We start from the raw sequence: 23,395 nt of genomic DNA, 5'->3' as shown, positions 1-23,395 counted from the left end.
CGGGCATACGATTTAGCAGAATAATGCGAAAAAAAAAATTTTTGGGAGTTTTCGAAAAAAAATATATTTTTGTTATAACTTTTTAAAAAAAGGTGGACAAACGAAAATTTTTCATGGGCAAACATGGACAAACGATGGGCAAACGACGGACATACGATTTAGCACAATAATGCGAAAAAAAATTATGGGAGTTTTCGAAAAAAAAAACATTTTTGTTATAACTTTTTAAAAAAAGGTGGACAAACGAACATTTTTCCTGGATAAACGTCAACAAATGATGGAAAACGAATGGCATTTGGTTTTTTTAATTACTCGCAAATGGAGGTGCGAACTTCACACACGATTTTTTTTTTTAAATAACTTTTTAACAAAAGGTGTCCAAACTAAAATTTTTCCTGGACAAACATGGACAAACGATGGGCAAACAACGGACATACGATTTTGCAAAATAATGCGAACAAAAATTATGGGGGTTTTCGAAAAAAAAATATTTTTGTTATAACTTTTTAACACATACATACATACATACAAAGGAGGACAAACGAACATTTTTCCTGGACAAACGTGAACAAACGATGGAAAACGAATGGCATTTGGCTTTTTTAATTACTCGCAAATGGAGGTGCCAACTTCACACACGAGTTTTTTTAAATAACTTTTTAAAAAAAGGTGGACAAGCGAAAATTGTTCCTGGGCAAACATGGACAAACGATGGGCAAACGACGGACATACGATTTAGCACAATAATGCGAAAAAAAAATTTTGGGAGTTTTCGAAAAAAAAATATATTTTTGTTATAACTTTTTAAAAAAAAGCTGGAAAATCGAAAATTTTTCCTGGGCAAACATGGACAAACGATGGAAAACGAATGGTATTTGGTTTTTTTAATTACTCGCAAATGGAGGTGCCAACTTCACACACGATTTTTTTTTAAATAACTTTTTAAAAAAAGGTGGACAAGCGAAAATTGTTCCTGGGCAAACATGGACAAACGATGGGCAAACGACGGACATACGATTTAGCACAATAATGCGAAAAAAAATTTGGGGGTTTTCGAAAAAAAATATTTTTTGTTATAACTTTTTAACAAAATGTGGACAAACGAAAAATTTTCCTGGACAAACGTGGACAAACGATTGAAAACGAATGGTATTTGGTTTTTTTAATTACTCGCAAATGGAGGTGCCAACTTCACACACGATTTTTTTTTTAATAACTTTTTAAGAAAAGGTGGACAAACGAAAATTTTCCCTGGATAAACATGGACAAACGATGGACAAACGACGGACATACTATTTAGCACAATAATGCGAAAAAAAAATTTTGGGAGTTTTCGAAAAAAAATATATTTTTGTTATAACTTTTTAAAAAAAGGTGGACAAACGAAAATTTTTCATGGGCAAACATGGGCAAATGACGGGCATACGATTTAGCACAATAATGCGAAAAAAAAATTTTGGGAGTTTCGAAAAAAAATATTTTTGTTATAACTTTTTAACAAAATGTGGACAAACGAAAAATTTTCCTGGACAAACGTGGACAAACGATGGAAAACGAATGGTATTTGGTTTTTTTAATTACTCGCAAATGGAGGTGCCAACTTCACACACGATTTTTTTTAAATAACTTTTTAACAAAAGGTGGCCAAACTAAAAATTCTCCTGGACAAACATGGACAAACGATGGACAAACGACGGACATACGATTTAGCACAATAATGCGAAAAAAAAATTTTGGGAGTTTTCGAAAAAAAATATATTTTTGTTATAACTTTTTAAAAAAGGTGGACAAACGAAAATTTTCCTTGGACAAACATGGACAAACGATGGACAAACGATGGACAAACGACGGACATACTATTTAGCACAATAATGGGAAAAAAAATTTTGGGAGTTTTCGAAAAAAAATATATTTTTGTTATAACTTTTTAAAAAAAGGTGGACAAACCAAAATTTTTCATGGGCAAACATGGACAAACGATAGGCAAACGACGGGCATACGATTTAGCACAATAATGCGAAAAAAAAAAATTTTGGGAGTTTTCGAAAAAAAATATATTTTTGTTATAACTTTTTAAAAAAGGTGGACAAACGAAAATTTGTCATGGGAAAACATGGACAAACGATGGGCAAACGACGGACATACGATTTAGCACAATAATGCGAAAAAAAATTTTGGGAGTTTTCGAAAAAAAATATATTTTTGTTATAACTTTTTAAAAAAAAGGTGGACGAACGAAAATTTTCCTTGGACAAACATGGACAAACGATGGACAAACGACGGACATACTATTTAGCACAATAATGGGAAAAAAAATTTTGGGAGTTTTCGAAAAAAAATATATTTTTGTTATAACTTTTTAAAAAAAGGTGGACAAACCAAAATTTTTCATGGGCAAACATGGACAAACGATAGGCAAACGACGGGCATACGATTTAGCACAATAATGCGAAAAAAAAAAATTTTGGGAGTTTTCGAAAAAAAATATATTTTTGTTATAACTTTTTAAAAAAAGGTGGACAAACGAAAATTTGTCATGGGCAAACATGGACAAACGATGGGCAAACGACGGACATACGATTTAGCACAATAATGCGAAAAAAAATTTTGGGAGTTTTCGAAAAAAAATATATTTTTGTTATAACTTTTTAAAAAAAAGGTGGACAAACGAAAATTTTCCTTGGACAAACATGGAAAAACGATGGACAAACGACGGACATACTATTTAGCACAATAATGGGAAAAAAAATTTTGGGAGTTTTCGAAAAAAAATATATTTTTGTTATAACTTTTTAAAAAAAGGTGGACAAACCAAAATTTTTCATGGGCAAAGATGGACAAACGATAGGCAAACGACGGGCATACGATTTAGCACAATAATGCGAAAAAAAAAATTTTGGGAGTTTTCGAAAAAAAATATATTTTTGTTATAACTTTTTAAAAAAAGGTGGACAAACGAAAATTTGTCATGGGAAAACATGGACAAACGATGGGCAAACGACGGACATACGATTTAGCACAATAATGCGAAAAAAAATTTGGGGGTTTTCGAAAAAAAATATTTTTTGTTATAACTTTTTAACAAAATGTGGACAAACGAAAAATTTTCCTGGACAAACGTGGACAAACGATTGAAAACGAATGGTATTTGGTTTTTTTAATTACTCGCAAATGGAGGTGCCAACTTCACACACGATTTTTTTTTTTTAATAACTTTTTAACAAAAGGTGGACAAACGAAAATTTTCCTTGGACAAACATGGACAAACGAGGACAAACGACGGACATACTATTTAGCACAATAATGCGAAAAAAAAATTTTGGGAGTTTTCGAAAAAAAATATATTTTTGTTATAACTTTTTAAAAAAAGGTGGACAAACGAAAAATTTTAATGGGCAAACATGGACAAACAATGGGCAAACGACGGACATATGATTTACCACAATAATGCGAAAAGAAAATTTTGGGAATTTTCGAAAAAAAAAATATATTTTTGTTATAACTTTTTAAAAAAAGGTGGACAAACGAAAATTTTTCATGGGCAAACATGGACAAACGATGGGCAAACGACGGACATACGATTTAGCACAATAATGCGAAAAAAAATTTTGGGAGATTTCAAAAAAAAATATATTTTTGTTATAACTTTTTAAAAAAAGGTGGACAAACGAAAATTGTTCATGGGCAAACATGGGCAAATGACGGGCATACGATTTAGCACAATAATGCGAAAAAAAAATTTTGGGAGTTTTCGAAAAAAAATATTTTTGTTATAACTTTTTAACAAAATGTGGACAAACGAAAAATTTTCCTGGACAAACGTGGACAAACGATGGAAAACGAATGGTATTTGGTTTTTTTAATTACTCGCAAATGGAGGTGCCAACTTTACCCACGATTTTTTTTAAATAACTTTTTAACAAAAGGTGGCCAAACTAAAAATTTTCCTGGACAAACATGGAAAAAAAATGTTTGGGAGTTTTCGAAAAAAAATATATTTTTGTTATAATTTTTTAAAAAAAGGTGGACAAACGAAAATTTTCCTTGGACAAACATGGACAAACGATGGACAAACGATAGACAAACGATGGACAAACGACGGACATACTATTTAGCACAATAATGGGAAAAAAATTTTGGGAGTTTTCGAAAAAAAATATATTTTTGTTATAACTTTTTAAAAAAAGGTGGACAAACGAAAATTTTTCATGGGCAAACATGGACAAACGATGGGCAAACGACGGACATACGATTTAGCACAATAATGCGAAAAAAAATTATGGGAGTTTTCGAAAAAAAAAAACATTTTTGTTATAACTTTTTAAAAAAAGGTGGACAAACGAACATTTTTCCTGGACAAACGTCAACAAACGATGGAAAACGAATGGCATTTGGTTTTTTTAATTACTCGCAAATGGAGGTGCCAACTTCACACACGATTTTTTTTTTTAAATAACTTTTTAACAAAAGGTGTCCAAACTAAAATTTTTCCTGGACAAACATGGACAAACGATGGGCAAACAACGGACATACGATTTAGCAAAATAATGCGAAAAAAAATTATGGGGGTTTTCGAAAAAAAAATATTTTTGTTATAACTTTTTAACACATATATACATACATACATACATACATACAAAGGAGGAGAAACGAACATTTTTCCTGGACAAACGTGAACAAACGATGGAAAACGAATGGCATTTGGCTTTTTTAATTACTCGCAAATGGAGGTGCCAACTTCACACACGAGTTTTTTTAAATAACTTTTTAAAAAAAAGGTGGACAAGCGAAAATTGTTCCTGTGCAAACATGGACAAACGATGGGCAAACGACGGACATACGATTTAGCACAATAATGCGAAAAAAAAATTTTGGGAGTTTTCGAAAAAAAATATATTTTTGTTATAACTTTTTAAAAAAAGCTGGAAAATCGAAAATTTTTCCTGGGCAAACATGGACAAACGATGGAAAACGAATGGTATTTGGTTTTTTTAATTACTCGCAAATGGAGGTGCCAACTTCACACACGATTTTTTTTTAAATAACTTTTTAAAAAAAGGTGGACAAGCGAAAATTGTTCCTGGGCAAACATGGACAAACGATGGGCAAACGACAGACATACGATTTAGCACAATAATGCGAAAAAAAATGTTGGGGGTTTTCGAAAAAAAATATTTTTGTTATAACTTTTTAACAAAATGTGGACAAACGAAAAATTTTCCTGGACAAACGTGGACAAACGATGGAAAACGAATGGTATTTGGTTTTTTTAATTACTCGCAAATGGAGGTGCCAACTTCACACACGATTTTTTTTTTTTAATAACTTTTTAACAAAAGGTGGACAAACGAAAATTTTCCCTGGACAAACATGGACAACCGATGGACAAACGACGGACATACTTATTTAGCACAATAATGCGAAAAAAAAATTTTGGGAGTTTTCGAAAAAAAATATATTTTTGTTATAACTTTTTAAAAAAAAGGTGGACAAACGAAAATTTTCCTTGGACAAACATGGACAAACGATGGACAAACGACGGACATACTATTTAGCACAATAATGGGAAAAAAATTTTGGGAGTTTTCGAAAAAAAATATATTTTTGTTATAACTTTTTAAAAAAAGGTGGACAAACCAAAATTTTTCATGGGCAAATATGGACAAACGATAGGCAAACGACGGGCATACGATTTAGCACAATAATGCGAAAAAAAAAAATTTTTGGGAGTTTTCGAAAAAAAATATATTTTTGTTATACCTTTTTAAAAAAAGGTGGACAAACGAAAATTTTTCATGGGCAAACATGGACAAACGATGGGCAAACGACGGACATACGATTTAGCACAATAATGCGAAAAAAAATTATGGGAGTTTTCGAAAAAAAAAAACATTTTTGTTATACCTTTTTAAAAAAAGGTGGACAAACGAACATTTTTCCTGGACAAACGTGAACAAACGATGGAAAACGAATGGCATTTGGTTTTTTTAATTACTCGCAAATGGAGGTGCCAACTTCACACACGATTTTTTTTTTTTTTTTTTTTAAATAACTTTTTAACAAAAGGTGGCCAAACTAAAATTTTTCCTGGACAAACATGGACAAACGATGGGCAAACAACGGACATACGATTTAGCACAATAATGCGAAAAAAAATTTTGGGAGTTTTCGAAAAAAAATATTTTTGTTATAACTTTTTAACAAAATGTGGACAACCGAAAAATTTTCCTGGACAAACGTGGACAAACGATGGAAAATTAATGGTATTTGGTTTTTTTAATTACTCGCAAATGGAGGTGCCAACTTTCAACACGATTTTTTTAAAATAACTTTTTAACAAAAGGTGGCAAAACTAAAAATTTTCCTGGACAAACATGGACAAACGATGGACAAACGACGGACATACGATTTAGCACAATAATGCGAAAAAAAAATTTTGCGAGTTTTCGAAAAAAAATATATTTTTGTTATAACTTTTTAAAAAAAGGTGGACAAACGAAAATTTTCCTTGGACAAACATGGACAAACGATGGACAAACGACGGATATACTATTTAGCACAATAATGGGAAAAAAAAATTTTGCGAGTTTTCGAAAAAAAATATATTTTTGTTATAACTTTTTAAAAAAAGGTGGACAAACCAAAATTTTTCATGGGCAAACATGGACAAACGATGGGCAAACGACGGGCATACGATTTAGCACAATAATGCGAAAAAAAAAATTTAGGGAGTTTTCGAAAAAAAATATATTTTTGTTATAACTTTTTAAAAAAAGGTGGACAAACGAAAATTTTTCATGGGCAAACATGGACAAACGATGGGCAAACGACGGACATACGATTTAGCACAATAATGCGAAAAAAAATTATGGGAGTTTTCGAAAAAAAAAAAAACATTGTTGTTATAACGTTTTAAAAAAAAGGTGGACAAACGAACATTTTTCCTGGACAAATTTGAACAAACGATGGAAAACGAATGGCATTTGGTTTTTTTAATTACTCGCAAATGGAGGTGCCAACTTCACACACGATTTTTTTTTTCTAAATAACTTTTTAACAAAAGGTGGCCAAACTAAAATTTTTCCTGGACAAACATGGACAAACGATGGGAAAACGACGGACGTACGATTTAACACAATAAAGCTGGAGTTTTAGCGTGGCGAGTGTAGGACACTAGCATAGAACGTGCTCGGTCGTTTCCTCCTGCAATATGCACTTCCTGCACCTGCTATCACAGACCAGGCCGAAGTTAAAAGCATATGACGACAAAAAGCAATGTCCAGTGGGAATATCCTTCATGGGACTACAGTTTTTATAGTCAAGAGTAACTACGAGCTTCGTGGGATGCGCACTTTTTAGCTAGCCCATCTCCTTTTTCATTTCTATATATACCCATACGATCGGGGAGCCAATGTAAATGCATGTGTCTCCCTATCCCGATTCTCTCTAGGTCTATCTAACACTTTAAAACACTCTTAGATGTTGTGCTATGCGAGATGTTTGCCTTAGTTGCTGCTTTGCTGTAAATTTAAAACTTTACGCGGCTGAAGTTTAGGATCTGTGTCTTTCCGGAACAGCACAATAAACCGCAGACCCTACCCTTTCTATTACTTTGGAACCATCAGTGTTCACATGCACGCTTCGTCGGCTATATTGGCGCCCTTATGGTTGCATCTAGGATTCTCAAAGAAGCGCATTCATGCTTTCAGGTGGTCTGTTCGTCCAATATTTGCTGATTCTATACTACTATGGCGGCCACCGTGGTGTGATGGTAGCGTGCTCCGCCTATCACACCGTATGCCCTGGGTTCAACTCCCGGGCAAAGCAACATCAACATTTTAGAAATAAGGTTTTTCAATTAGAAGAAAAATTTTCTAAGCGGGGTCGCCCCTCGGCAGTGTTTGGCAGCGCTCCGGGTGTATTTCTGCCGTGAAAAGCTCTCAGTGAAAACTCATCTGCCTTGCAGATGCCGTTCGTAGTCGGCATAAAACATGTAGGTCCCGTCCGGCCAATTTGTAGGGAAAATCAAGAGGAGCACGACGCAAATTGGAAGAGAAGCTCGGCCTTAGATCTCTTCGGAGGTTATCGCGCCTTACATTTATTTTTTTATACTACTATGGCCGTATGGTCTACGCTCAAGCTGCCCTGAGGCATTGAGTTTCGTTGCATTTTTTAACGCTATGTTTTTCGTCACCAGATCTACAGATAAGCAGAATTTCAGACTGTGCAACCATCGTGCTGTTTTCCAGGGCTTAATACTTAAAAAAAGAGTTTCATAAAGTTACCTCAAGTTATTGTTCCATGGGAATTTCTTCTTTGGCATTTTTGGTGGATGATCAGTATTTACATTAACAGCGCTAAAAACATAAAGAGTAATGTTTATTGGTTTTTCAAAATAATAACAATATTATGATTATCTCACAGTTCAGCATGCTTTCTAATATCTGCTTCGAAATTTGCAATAACATTCGGCATTGCTTCTATTATAGCTTTACGCAATTTTGCTAGTGCTCTTTTGCTTTTCATTTTTTCTTCCTTAATTCGCAACTGTTTTGCTTTGCGTAGAAAAAAATATTTAGGCAGTAAAAGATGAAATTCTAAATGTGCAAAAACCATATTCCTTTGAGTTTTTTCAACACACAGTAACGCATCATCGATTCTAGACAAAACAGGAAAGAGGGAATAGAAATTAAATTTCAATCGAAAAACTAAACTTCTATGCCTGGGCTGACGTTACATAAATTTTTTAAAAATGTGTTAAGTGTTTGTACAACTGGACACCTAGAAAGACCTTTACGAAGTTTCAATTCCAAAAATTAATGCTGTTTTGACACTTACTTCAAGAAGACTTCGACTAACGAATCATCAAATTGAAAACGTTGACCGGTCATGTTTTTTAATTTTACAATTTCTTTAAATTGTTGCACCTCCGATAAAATGTCAGCTTCGATATTGGGTAAATTAGTATCGCTGGTACGCAACTCTGCGGGGAATAACAATGAGAAATCAGCTTAAGTAAATTATATACATATTTAAACAACAACTTACTTTCAGTTCCTCCATCGTTAGTTTTCTTTTCTTCTGGTTCTGTATCATTGGAGTCACTATCATCGCTAGACTCATCTGATTCGCCACTTGAAGAGGAATCATCTTCATCAGACGATTTACTATCAGTACCTTTTAATTCACCATTGATTACTTTGCCCTCTGAATTTCCGCTCGCTCCATTACCGCCGTTACCTTCTTGCATTTTTAGAAAATTGTCGCGTTTTGCTTTGAGCATATCTTTTATTGTAGTTGTTTTGACAGTTTTTTGTCGCACGCGTTCTTTATCAGAGTCTGAACCAACTGATGACGGTTTCGGGGAATTTGATGTTGATGAATTGACGATCACCGCATTTTTAACAACTTTCCCCTTTTTAGTGTTGCTAGTTTCTTGACTAGGCTTGGATTTCTTTGTTGTCGTTGTAGGATTGACAGTTGAATTGGTGCGTTGACGTTTTTCAGCAGGCTGTGTTATGGCGTTACCATTTTTGCTGCCTTTAACTGTATCTGCACTGGATACCTCTCCATCAGATTCGGCATCTTCATCGGCCTCTTCGTCACTTCCGCTAGAGGAGCTCTCCGAAGAAGAAGAAGATATAACACGTTTTCTTGGACGATTTGGCATTTTTATAATTTCGTCTGTTTTTGTGGTAGTTGATTCTGTGTGAAGTTTTTGGAATTCCAATGGGCCGCAATTAATGTAAAAGCCACCCTCAATGGTTTCCATTTCTTCCGGGATTATTTCGTCGTACTAAAAGCAAGGATAATAAGTTATATGAATGATGTATCTATACACCAACAAGGAAAAAGTAACTCTAAAATCGTACTACTTAAAAAGTTTTTTAAAATCTTGTGGCGAATATTAGCACTTCTAACATCACTACAGTAAGCCATTTACACACATACATAGAAGGCAACGAAGAATATTTCACACACGTAACCAGCAGCAGATAAGAGCGAAGAAGAAAGAGAAACAATCACACATCGCGTTATCATCAGCTAAGAGCAGAAGCTGTTACTCACATATACACACGCTGTAAGAAATAATAAACTACAGATATACATGTATATAGATAAATAACCAAGTATGAGATACAACTGTTCCAGAAGGCGTGTTCGTGAAAAGTCTAGACCTTAGGAGAAACAGGTGAACGAGGCTGAGAGTATAAAAGCAGCGCAAGGAATCGGGAATCAGTTTGATTTAAACACACTATTGGTGAAGTACGCGATAATTGTAATTATGAAGCACTACTCGCAAGGTAGTTTAAATAAAGAACGTTTTGCTATACTAAATATTTGGGTTATTTATTTGACAGTTCAGAGATACGAACGTTAACAGAAGCTTCAAAATAGTCAGGAATTCCCCAAAATTCGCTACAATATGATTTTTATTTTTCGAAACACGTCATCGAGATCATCACGCCATTTGAGTTGGATGAATTATGTAGTTTCATGGAGCATGTGAATCATACCAGGACTCCAGCCATGCGGCACAGTTCTCTACTGGGAGAAGTTGGTGTTAAGAGGCGTATGTTCGACATTACAAGTGAAAAGGTGGTTGGTGTCATGTGGGGACACATCGCATGCAGGACATACATACGTATGTCGTTGTTGATCCTGGGCAAACAAGAGGTAAACTTGCTACAGTATCCAGAACGAAGTTGGGCCAAGGGACTCGTGTTGTTGTTGTTGTAGCAGTGGTACGCCTCATCCAATGGGTGCGACCGATCACAAATTGTCATCAATGTCCTCTAACGGGAGTACAAGGAAACTTGTAGTTTCAACAGGGGTTGGAGGCGTTGTTTCCACATTACAATTGAAGTGATGGTTGGTGTCATTAGGGGACACATCGATCACCAGTCGCTACCACGCATCCTGGCCCTTATACCATATGCCAGCACAGAAGCCATAGGACTGCGACTTCGAATTCATACTCTCGTTGACGTCACTTTCCAAGAAGCTTTAGGTATAGCTCCGCAGACTTTCTGACGGATGCTTTTGTCGCGCTATGCTTCCGAGCTAAAAAAAAAAAACACCTTGAAACGTTAGGGAGTACCTATTCGGCCAAGGACGCCGCTCTCGAAATCATAAACGGTCTAAGTGGATACATTGGGTAACTCATGGGTGAAAGTCGTATAATCATTGGCGCATCTACATATTTTAAATTTTACATCAGGGGGTCAGAATATACCCGCGGTAGGTATGCCTATCGTAAGAGGCGACTAAAATGCCAGATTCAAGGGGCTGGGTAGCGCAACCTTTCAGGTTGCCAGCGCAATATATAGCTTCTCCAAACCCAATCGTCAACCTCACCCATCCGCGGCGAATCCTGTTTCACTAACAGACGAGGCTCTGGCGACCCCAAGCTCCTCATGGAACTTGGGGCTGGGGTGGGAGGGAATGGCCTGAAGGGTTAATTTGGCCACATAAATCGTTCCCGAGATGGTCGGGCTAGTACCTTAATGGTGCTGTGTTACCGGAACGTACCGGATCTATATCCGGCAAAGGACCATCACATCGATAACACTCCCCAAAGCCTTCGGGGAGCAACCTTATCGCTACAACAACAACAACAACAATATATCACATAAATATGTAGTCATCAGCTAAGAGTTGTTACTCACACATGCACACACATATGGCTAGAAGAAAAGCATAACCTACAAATATACATGTATACCCAAGCATGAGATACAACTGTTCTCGAACACATTTTCGCGAAATGACTAGACCTTATGAGAAATGGGTGAACGAGAAACCCGAGAGTATAAAAGCAGCGCAAGTTGAGGAATCAGTACTCAGTTTTATTTAAACACGCTTTTGTGAAGTACGTTATATTGAAGTATAATTGTACTACTTCCAAGGTAGACTAAATAAAGACCATATTGCAATATTGTGTATTGGAGTTATTTGTTCGACAATTCAGCGATACGAACGTTAGCAGAGGGTGCATAATAACCAGGATTTCCCTAAATTCGTTACAATACCAAATTGATTCAAGGGGTTGTATAGCGCAACCCTCTCAAGGGGTTGCTAGTGCAATATATAGCTTCTCCAACCCAATTGTCAACATTACCTACCCGTGGCGAATCCTGTGATGGATCTAGGGGGTGGGAGGGCCGTATGGTCTAGAAGGTTTCATGTGGTTGCACCAAATCGTTCCCGAGATGGTCGGGCTAGTACTTTATGGTGATTGGTAGCGGAAGGTACGGGAACGTACGGGATCTGCATCCGGCAAAGGACAATCAACATCAAGAACACTCGCCAAGGACTTTGGGGTCTACGGGGTTCACTGGACACGTCCTGGCAAAAGCGTTTACCAATTCGGTGTGGATTTGGCCCAGGGCCTTCTCATGCTCGTCTGGATCAAACGACTGTGTTGGCGGGTGTCGGATCTCGTCATAGTGCTTATGGTGATGTTCTTTTAACCCTCTTGAAGGCGGCTCTAGATCAAGCAGTTGTTTGCTAGGGTGTCCTGGTTTGAGACAAACTGTCTGTTCATCATTTCGTTGTGCTCTTTAATGTTGAGCTCTTTGGCCTCGCAATGTAGGTGATGCTCAGGGGTCAAAAGGAAACATTGTTTTAATAGGCGTCTGACTATCAGTATATATATTGATGCGACTGCAGCTTTCTTCAAGCCTATAATTTCCGCCTTAAATAGACTGCAGTGATCTGACTGCCTATGGGATCTACTTATTTGTTTTTTGACCAGTAAACAGCATACATAACCCCTTCCATTAATTTTTAATCATCAGTGTACACATATAATGCTTACAGAATTTAATTTTTTTCGTGTAAATTTGCGAAACTAACGCGGTTTACCTTTTAATGAATCATCTTTAAGAGTTGCTACGTATAACCCAAATATTTTAATACTTACTGCTTCTGTATTATCTATAAACGAATCGGATTCATCATAGCCCATCCCAATGTCACAGAGATCATCTTTTTTACTGCGTCCTCTGCCGCTTCCATATGAAGTGCCATATTTCTTTTCTAACTCACGTGCAATTCGAGCGACATCATCATCATTATCGTTAAATGGATTATCGAAACCATTTGTTTTTTGTTTTAATTTTTTCAGTTTCTTCTGCAATTTCAAAAAGTGTATCAGTAATTTTGAATTTAATAAATAATGTATTTATAGATATGTATGTATCTATAATTTTACCTTCTCTAAATGCATTAGTCTGGAATAATTAAACTCAGGGTATTTGCAAGAGTCTGTGGGAAATAATTCTATAGCGAGCCGCATCGTTTTATTTGTTTTGCGATCAGCATTTGACGAACCAGCAGCACTTGCACGATCCGCATTTTGTGGACCACCGAAGCGGGCTGAACTTGCAGCGGTTAAAGCACTGTTGTTAATACCTCCCGAAGAACCGGCCGTGTTACTACCCCCAACGCCAAAGTTAGCTAAAGATGATGCGCTACTACTTACTGTGGTGAGCGAAACTCGTTTCATTTCGGACATTGGCACAAGTCTACTTGTTTGTTAGTTTTTTCACCAAATTGGTATTATATTAAAAATTTACAGATAATTGTTGGACTCAAATATGACCTCTTCACTCATGTACGTAGAATATTTTCAAATTATCTCATGCAATAAGCTTCACAGGACTGTTTTGTCCAGCAATTTACTTATTTTTAAGTGCACTACATATATATAATAATCGTTGTTATTTAAATTGAAATTAAGTGTTAACGAAAGCTATTTTATTATTTCTGTAATATTTCATATATATATATATATATATATATATATGGATGTATTTTCTGGATTTTCTCTTAATTCGCTTCGCGTATGTAATATATGTTCGTTTGTAATTCTTCCAATTCTACTTTGTGCCATTGGCGCTAATTTCTTATTTCACATCTTTTTTCTAGCGCATACGCACTCACGTCCATACGCACACTCCTCAACAACTTTTATCTTTACTGGTCCTTTTTTGTACAAAACCGCCTATGGAATAGCACAAAAGGCCAGATTTCTTGCACTATTCGACTTCAGCCTAAGCTGCCTTGGTTTCTGCTACTGCGGATACTTTTTAGCATAATGGAGATTAGCTGCAGACGTGACTAATTTTATATTCTATTTAACTACTCAAAAAACCTATTTTATTTTATTAAGCGAATAACAAACTCTTTTTCACCGTAGTTACGCGTTTTAATTTTTCACTTGTATCTATTTAATTTTAAATTGGTCGTACTCCTGCAAATCTGCTAATTTTTCAATGTATAGATTTGCATTTTGTTATTTTGTAACATTTATCTCTGTTTCTGTTATATCCCGACATTACGGTTGCATTTTTCAAAAAAATAAAGAGCATGATTCAATAGGTCTGTTTCAATAGTTGCACGCCAGTTTTGTATAGTGCAGCCAGGGACCGGGAGATAGACCTGATAAGTTAAATAATTATAAAAAAAATAAAATATATAAGGCTTGATAACCTCCGAAGAGATCTAAGGCCGAGCTTCTCTTCCAAATTGCGTCGTGCTCCTATTTTTTTCCTACAAATTGGCGGAATGGGGCCTACTTGTTTAATGCCGACTCCGAACGGCATCTGCAAGGCAGATGACTTTTCACTGGTAAGCTTTTAATGGCAAAAATACATTCGGAGCGCTTGCCAAACACTACCAGGGGCGACCCCGCTTAGAAAAATTGTCCTCTAATTGAAAAAACTTGTTTCTGAAGTTTTTGATATTACTTTTTCCGGTGCGTTAACCCAGGATCCTCCGTGTGGTAGGCGGAGTACGCTACCATCACAACACGGCGGCTGTAAACTATAGAATATATAATAACATCCGTGTTTCTTTTTACACGCGTATGCGTTTACGTTTGCGCGTAAAAAAAAACGCATATCTTCGCTTAGATAATACTTAGGATACCCATCTAGCGGCAGTGGTTAAATAACTAGCTACAGCACAGGGTGTACCGAAAAGCGGAGACAGAACCCTCTGAATGCCATAGTGTATAACCATATAGCTGAATCAGTTCCGATGAATTGTGGACACGCACCATTTTAAGAGGTGATACATTGACTTAGTGTAGAGGTGAAACAAAGACACATATTTCTGTTGAATCTGAGTATAATGCGTTCTTGTCCTATTTTATGCGCGGCAATTTCAGAAGAGTAGATAAAGTTTGACGCTTAGCAGTCCATATAAAGTTTAGACGTAAACGTCTATAGATGTAAAAAAATAGAAAACCTCCAGATATATAGATTTGCTTTCTCGTTCTCGGCAAGGTCAGACGATCTTAGTTTCAGAAACGACACGTTTGGTGCTTTCAGCGAACACAACTTTTTATAATTATAAGCTTTTATTTACTTTCACTTGGCTGTTGTTTGTAATCAAATCTTGCAAGTTAAATTTGATACACTTCCGGGTGTCCGATTGAGCTGAAATTTTGCACACATGTATAACTCCGAAGACAATGCAATATTACTTTGCGAAAATCCGAAAAATTAATCGATAACAGAGTTATCGGTAAATTTTTGGGTTCACTTGGGAATAAAAGCCTAAGTCTTTTGTTTAGAGGGATGGTGAATAACCTACAGCAGCTCAAGAACGATGTAACTTTGCTTTGTTTGTGTATACAATGGACGTTATTCCTTAATGTTGCATACTTTTCTGCGCATTTAATTTTGTTCTACAGTTTTAACCTACAGAGCAGAGATCTGCAATGAGTAGTTGTAAACTGAACGCGACATAGGCAAAGTCACAATAAAATATGATTTTAAGTTAGTTAGCACTGTTTGACACAATTTTATATATGCTGTCTGTCAAAAATGCTTTAACTAACTTAGGCACATTTTATTTCGATTGTTCATACTCAGTCAGGGTTATTTAAACGTAGCGATTCGTATCAGTAATTTGGTTGAGAGTCTTTTTCATCCTGATACCGCGTTAGCGTTGAACGCGAAAGATCTGGCAACCGAAGATGCTGACATCCGAAGTGAAGCCACTTTTGGCAAACACATACGATATGTTTTCTTAAAAATCTGTATATTCATATGTATGCATGTATGTATTTAACGTTTTGTTGTTGCAAGAACACGTGAACTGGTGTATGCACATATATACAAATTCATTTGAATGAGTCGAACAAAGCATGGGGCGCATTCCAAAAGCTGGCGAAGTTGATTAGTGATAAGCTTCTTGGAACGCACAGTTGCAACTTTACGACAAATTAGTGAGCATAAAAATTTTCCGCTCTATTCACTCAACGTTTTTATCGATTGGTTGTTGACAGTTGGCTCAACGTATCGTTTCAAAAGCACAATTTCTTTCACTCAGCTTATAACTGATTATTAGCAAGATCAATTAATTGATGGACCAAAAAACAATGATCAGATTGATTTTAATAATAAAATACACCCAGACATTAACAAAACATTAGGTCTTCCAAAAGAACTAGAAATATTTGTTGGTGCTAAAGTTATGTTGAGATCTAACGTTGACGTTGCTAAGGGCTTTTAAATGGAGCAATAGGTCACATCACTGAAATTATATGGCCATATTACATACGTGCTCAAATATACCATAACGACATACCATCGGTTCGCGTAGATTTTGGTAACGATGGCGTTCACATAATACAGCCTAAATCAGTTCAATTTCCTTCTAAATTTAATCACGGCACAGCTGAAAGAAGAATGCTCCCGATTGTCTTGTCGTGGGCTTCAACTGTGCACAAAATGCAGGGAACTATTGTAGATCATGTTGTTATTTATCTAGGCTGCAAATTATTTGCTGCTGGTCAAGCTTATGTGGCTTTAAGCCGAGTTAGGTCTTTAGGAGGTCTTCGAATCGAAGAACTTGACTGTTCAAAGTTGACTTCGAAGAAACCTTGTAATGTTGATGCATTAAAAGAAATGGATAGGATGAGAAACGTTACAAATAACTAAGTAAAGATTACATAACTAACTTAAACAATATTTTACCCTACCACAAATTAAAAAAAAATGCTATTTAAATTAAATTTAAGAAAAAAGCTTTTCTAAGAACAAGCTTTTATTACTTGTAAATAAAACGAACTAAAAAGTAAAAAATAAAATTAAAGAAGAAAATTTTTTTATTAAAAATAAGCTTTTATTATTGGTTAATAAAATTAACTAAAAAGTAAAGAATAAAGGTAAAGAAAAAAACTTTTTTAAAAATAACCTATTATTGGTTAATAAAATTAACTAAAAATTAAATAAAATTAAAGAAAAAAACTTTTTTAAAAATAAGCTTTTATTACTGGTTAATAAAATTAACTAACAAGTAAAAAATAAATTGACTGTAAAGAAATATAACACTTTATAAATTCATTATATCCTTTAACGATAATTAGGCTGCTTCGTCTCCGACAAAAAAATTCCATATTGTACATAATTATATATTTTTAACATTAAAACTTTACACCTAAATTATTAAATCTTACAGTATATATCACAGTCCTAATTGCTCTAATAAAAGCGTGGATCGAAAGTACTCAACGGTGCGGTTGCTGAAAGCGCTCGTTATTATGACAGATACAATCCGTCACTTTTACGACGTACGCCACAGCATTGACATCATTGTGAATGATATTTATAATGATAGTTATGATTCACAATGATTGACATGCCACATATAGTGAGACATATAGCGACTGATGTAAATACTTTTATTTGGTAATAAAAATTTTTTATTAAAAATAAGCTTTTATTATTGGTTAATAAAATTAACTAAAAAGTAAAGAATAAAGGTAAAGAAAAAAACTTTTTTAAAAATAACCTATTATTGGTTAATAAAATTAACTAAAAATTTAATAATATATTTTTAAATTTTTGAGCTGAAGGCCAATTTAAATAAAAACACAACTTTTTGTATTATAGTTGTATAATTTATTCTTGTCGATATTTCGGCTTTATTCTAAAGCCATCTTCGGGACTAGGGGTATAAAAAAAAAAAAAAAAAAAAAAAAAAAAAAAAAAACTTATTAGAAGGGTTCTCACAATCAGTGATGAGGTTTTCCACGAGAAAAATATTAAAATAATTAAAGTAACCCTGGAACAGAACGACTTTCCCAAAGAGTTAACAAATAAACTTATCCACAATTTTCATACCACGAAAAATAATGAAGAAAAAAGAACGGACGCGGCTAACAAAAAGTATTTGACAATGGAATATGTTCCAGGATTATCGGAGAGGATAAGGAGCTCCAATCTATACGACAAGGATAGCTATAATCTAGCGTTCACGTACAAAAATACACTAAGGCAAGTTTTTAATAACATAAAGGATAAGATCCCCAAGTTCGAGAAATCTGACGTAGTTTATCGAATCCCATGCAACGGCGACGGGTCCCGCGTATGCGAGAAGGTATATGTGGGGACAACAAAACTCAAGCTCATGACAAGGATTTCCGGTCACAGGTCAAACATAAAATTAAGGAACAGTTTTTCAGGAAATAAGACGGCCCTATCTGCCCACTGCAAAGATACAGGACATCACCCTGATTTTGAGAACGTAAATATATTGGAGAAGGAAAAACATTACCAAAAACGCTATACCTTAGAAATGCTACATATATTGAACACTCCTAGTGAAAAACGAATTAATTTTAAAATGGACACTGCCCACTGTGCGAGTGCTTATCGCAATTTGATTTTGAAACAACAGCAACATACACCGCGCTCACTTAAATAAGAATATTCAGCATCCAGCATACTTCAAGACAACAACTAAGCAAAAGGGGGTTGATATACATACTAAGTTATGTCTTATTATTACATGTATTTTATTATTGTAAAATTTTTGTTTATACTTACTGTTCTTGAAAATTTGTTTACATTTGCGGTATTCTGTACATTTGTTTATTTTTCATACTTTCGCTTTTTGTACCTTCAACAAAGATTTTTGGCCATTGCTAATTTAGTCGATAGAACATATTTATATGAGTAAGTCGCTTATTATATGTATATACGTAAACATTATGTAGAATACGTTCTAATGGTTTGTTTTTTTTTTTTTTTTTTTTATACCCCTAGTCCCGAAGATGGCTTTAGAATAAAGCCGAAATATCGACAAGAATAAATTATACAACTATAATACAAAAAGTTGTGTTTTTATTTAAATTGGCCTTCAGCTCAAAAATTTAAAAATATATTATTTAATATAAAGGCTATTAATTCTTATCAAAATGTTAAAAATTTAATAAAATTAAAGAAAAAAACTTTTTTAAAAATAAGCTTTTATTACTGGTTAATAAAATTAACTAACAAGTAAAAAATAAATTGACTGTAAAGAAATATAACACTTTATAAATTCATTATATCCTTTAACGATAATTAGGCTGCTTCGTCTCCGACAAAAAAATTCCATATTGTACATAATTATATATTTTTAACATTAAAACTTTACACCTAAATTATTAAATCTTACAGTATATATCACAGTCCTAATTGTTCTACTAAAAGCGTGGATCGAAAGTACTCAACGGTGCGGTTGCTGAAAGCGCTCGTTATTATGACAGATACAATCCGTCACTTTTACGACATACGCCACAGCATTGACATCATTGTGAATGATATTTATAATGATAGTTATGATTCACAATGATTGACATGCCACATATAGTGAGACATATAGCGACTGATGTAAATACTTTTATTTGGTAATAAAAATTTAGATTCCGTTATGAAAATACTAATAAATTGTCAACTAATAGCATTGCTCAATTTTAAACAGCAATTTTACACAGACGACTACTTGAAATGGCTAAAAAACCAAAGTGCAACTTATATGACGTGACTGACGTATATCAGTAGTAGAAAATCGGCAAAAAATGAAGGATGTGACGACGGATATGTTGCCTATCTGGCGTTTACCATTAAAATAAACATACCCAACTATGCTGCCAGCTTCTTCCCTTTCCGCAAAGTAATGGTCGTGTCACAATCAACTTTTTCATATAGATGCGTTCAACGCATTCTTACATATGTATTTTTTAGCGACATGTGACATAAAAAAGTTGGCTTCACCTTTTGCTACATGTACAGCATAAAACGAATAATTCGACATTTGCTTAGGCTATGGGTGCTTTCACTCTTTGCATTTTAACAAAAGAATAGGAGACAAAATATGTTAGCAAGTAATTTTTAAAAATATTTTTATTTGCCTTCAAATATTATAATTTATTAAATTTTGACGGTAAAACATATTCAATTGTTTCATGAGGTAGATCTCAGAATGAGATCGAAATATCGACCAAATAAAATTGAAATATAAACATTTAAACAGTGTTTAAATTTTTTAAACTGCCTCGAGCTCATCAAAATTTAATAAGTTAGCAAGTAATTTTATTAAATTTTATGCTTGGTAATTTGACCCCAACCGGTGGGTGGATAAACAATACTAAACGGTGCATTCAGAAAGTGATCACTCAACTATTGAACGAAAGCACATATTTATATCACCATTTGGATCAACTCAAAAAACAGCAGCAAACAGAAAAAAATATATAGCCCCTCTGCCACTACATGTCGCGCCGCTAGTGCCCGGCTTTTCAGTGCGAGTGTAAACTCCAGTTGAAGTTGACTACAGTTTTACCCATTACAATGTTTGTTCTGTGTTCGATAACATAAGATTGTGCTCCTCTTCTCAGCTTAAGCGGCGAAGTTGCAGGGTTAAACTCTAGTCAACTTTGCTGGAGTTTAAACCAAAGACGACGTTTAAACTCGGACTGATAAACCGGACATAAGTGTGCAATCACTTTAACTTGTTCAGCGTTTTAGTTCTCTTTCCATTCCACAATTTTTGAGTAGCAAGTAATCCGGGTGGCTATAAAGTGAACCCATCTGTGGAAACGAAGCACTGGGAAAAGTGTTCAATGTAAATCTGGCTTTAATATTTCTATCATTCTGGATTGTACACAATGGCGCATAGTCGTAGTCAAAATAAAATAGGTTTTAAATTTACTTACAGCTTTTTGACATAATTTTCTCTGAGCTGTTTATCAAAAAACTGCAACTAAATATAAAACCAATTTTATTTTGACTATGACTATGGGCCAATGATTTCGATATATGTGTATGATATCGCAATACATTTGGAGTAGTGCTTGAAACGTTATAGCTCCGACAAATAAGAAGTTTTTCATATAGATGAGTTTAACACATGCTTATGCATTATGAGTAGATTGCACGTATTTTTATGGAGAACGGTAGAATGAGCGACACTGGTGCCATCTGATATTGAAAAGTAGCTAACTCCCCAATTTTGTTCCAAGCAAAGCATAAGAAGAAGAATTTGCCATTTGCTTTGGCTAAGGGTGTTGGCAAACTTTGCAAGTGAAATTATTTTGCCCATTGGTTGGTCAATTTTCTAACATTTTTCACAATTAAAAAATGCAATATAACAATCGAATACGACACAAAATATGCTAGCAAGTATTTTGGTTGTATAGGGAGAATGTTTACAAAAGTGCTTCGCGAAATTTTGTATGTGAATGGGCAAGGCGTAATAAACTTCAATTGCGAAGTCTGAAGTTCCTTCATATTTACAAAGGCAACATCTTGGTTGATTGTGGCGTTGTTATTGGAATGCATAAGCTTGTGTTAAACGCATCTATATAATATATGTCATTGTGTCACGGCCTTTAATCAAATATCGTTACCTTAATGTGAAAATGTGCTAAGTCACTTTTTTGAAAAATTGTATTTTAATGCAGTTTAAAAACTGAATTCAAAATACATCGATCACAAAAAAAAATATTTTTTCAGTTTTTACGTGCTGTGGGCAATGATGTGTAAATGTGCTAAGTCGGCAGCTTTCTTGTTTTTGTATTAACGATAAAGACACTACCCGAAGGCTATGGGGAGTGTTACCGATGTTGTTGGTCCTTTGCCGGATATACATAGTACGTCCCGGTAACAAAGCACTATTAAGGTACTAGCCCGACCATCTCGGGAACGATTTATATGACCACATTAAACCTTCTAGGCCATCCCGTCCTCCCCAACATGAGAAACTTGGGGTCGTCAGAGCCTCGGCTGTCAATGAAACCGGATTCGCCACGGGTAGGTGAGGTTGACAATTTGGCTGAGGAGCTATATATTGCGCTGGCAACCCCTTGAGAGAGTTGCACAACACAACCCCTTGAAATTGGATTCACCCCATTGAGATATGCCTTTGGTGTTTGATAAATGCTTTGCGCTGACCATAGTCTACTTCCATTCTTCTATGTCGATAACTACATGCTTTCTTACAGACTAGTTAAAAATAGAAAACAATTCAAGCTTAAACTTATATAAGCTGTTATTAAGATTGATAACACTACTGAATCGATTTGCTAGATGTATAGTCCTAGTTATAGGTTCATTCATAGCATAATATATTTTATTAGTTATTTAGATAAATAATCTATTATGCCGAACAACACGCATTGGAATATACGGAATGAACAAATTAGATAAATCAGAGCAATTCGTTTAATACATTATAGGCAAGTATGACTGAGATAAAAGCAATTTGTGCCTGTTGGTATATGATGGGAGGCCGTCTGGCCAGTGAAGCATACGTAAAGCAATTTTTGTAGCAATTTTTTGAACTTCCTCAATTTTATGAGAGTCAGATTCATAGAAAGGCCTCCATATTATTGAGCAATATTCAAAACCACTTCTGACCACGGATATATAAAGTGTCTTCAACATCATAGGGCCCTTAAAGTCACTGGTGTTACGTCTACTGAACCCAACCATTGCAACAAATTTTGAAACAGCGAAGTCAATGTGAAGAGAGTTTGGAGTCAAAAATTACAAGTCTTTACTCTCTTGACAACGATTAAGAGATTTAGTATTTAGTTTGTAGATAAAGTATGTGGCAGTTGTCTTTTTCGAATAAGACACAACACAACATTTGTTTGAATTTAAAAATAAATTATTATTTATTACAATAATAAATTATTGTCTGCGCACCATCCGGCAAAAAGAGTCCAGATCAGCACGGTTAGAAATAGTTTGACAAATAAAGAGTATTTTTCGTGAAACATATAGTTTTAGTGTTATTCAAGGTAAGGAGTGATGGGGAAACATATTGAGCAAAAAGTGCTGTCAGGAGAAAAAATTTGTTTTGAGTGCGGAAATTGTGCTAAGTCATAAAATATCTGCTGGGTTAGCATACATGATTTTTATTTATATTTTTCAAAGCTTCTGCACTCAAAAGTATTGCAATTAAGGTATCCTCATTCAAAGTTTTGAAAAAATAAGGTTATTAAAAAAAATATTCATTCTTTTTCGTCTCCTGTAAAATTTATAAAAGTTGACTTAGCACATTTTCACATTAAGCTAACGATATATACTTTGGATTTCTTATCATGTCG

General features: G+C 34.7%; 1 protein-coding gene across 5 annotated transcripts in view; it reads right to left on the bottom strand.

Annotated features, from left to right (window-relative positions):
* The window catches only part of yem (yemanuclein), a 123,827-nt gene extending 109,502 nt beyond the window's left edge, over window positions 1–14,325 (bottom strand). For 3 of the 5 annotated variants that reach the window (XR_010948970.1, XR_010948971.1, XM_067761173.1), the window contains exons 1-6: window positions 13,217–14,325; window positions 12,926–13,135; window positions 9,049–9,796; window positions 8,839–8,983; window positions 8,423–8,659; window positions 8,286–8,357 (exon numbers count right to left, since the gene is read on the bottom strand). Coding sequence is in view for 3 of the 5 variants with exons in the window: in XM_067761173.1 (XP_067617274.1) it covers window positions 8,286–8,357; window positions 8,423–8,659; window positions 8,839–8,983; window positions 9,049–9,796; window positions 12,926–13,135; window positions 13,217–13,519 (1,715 nt within the window). In the remaining 2 variants the exon portion in view is untranslated. The remainder of the gene's footprint in view (window positions 1–8,285; window positions 8,358–8,422; window positions 8,660–8,838; window positions 8,984–9,048; window positions 9,797–12,925; window positions 13,136–13,216) is intronic. The other 2 variants (XM_067761175.1, XM_067761174.1) reach the window with 2 other exon arrangements.
* Window positions 14,326–23,395: the final 9,070 nt, after the last annotated feature.

This window comes from Eurosta solidaginis, chromosome 1, assembly GCF_040869045.1.
Source record: "Eurosta solidaginis isolate ZX-2024a chromosome 1, ASM4086904v1, whole genome shotgun sequence".
In the NCBI taxonomy this organism is placed as follows: Eukaryota; Metazoa; Arthropoda; class Insecta; order Diptera; family Tephritidae; genus Eurosta; species Eurosta solidaginis.
This window is presented reverse-complemented; position numbering and strand designations above follow the sequence as displayed.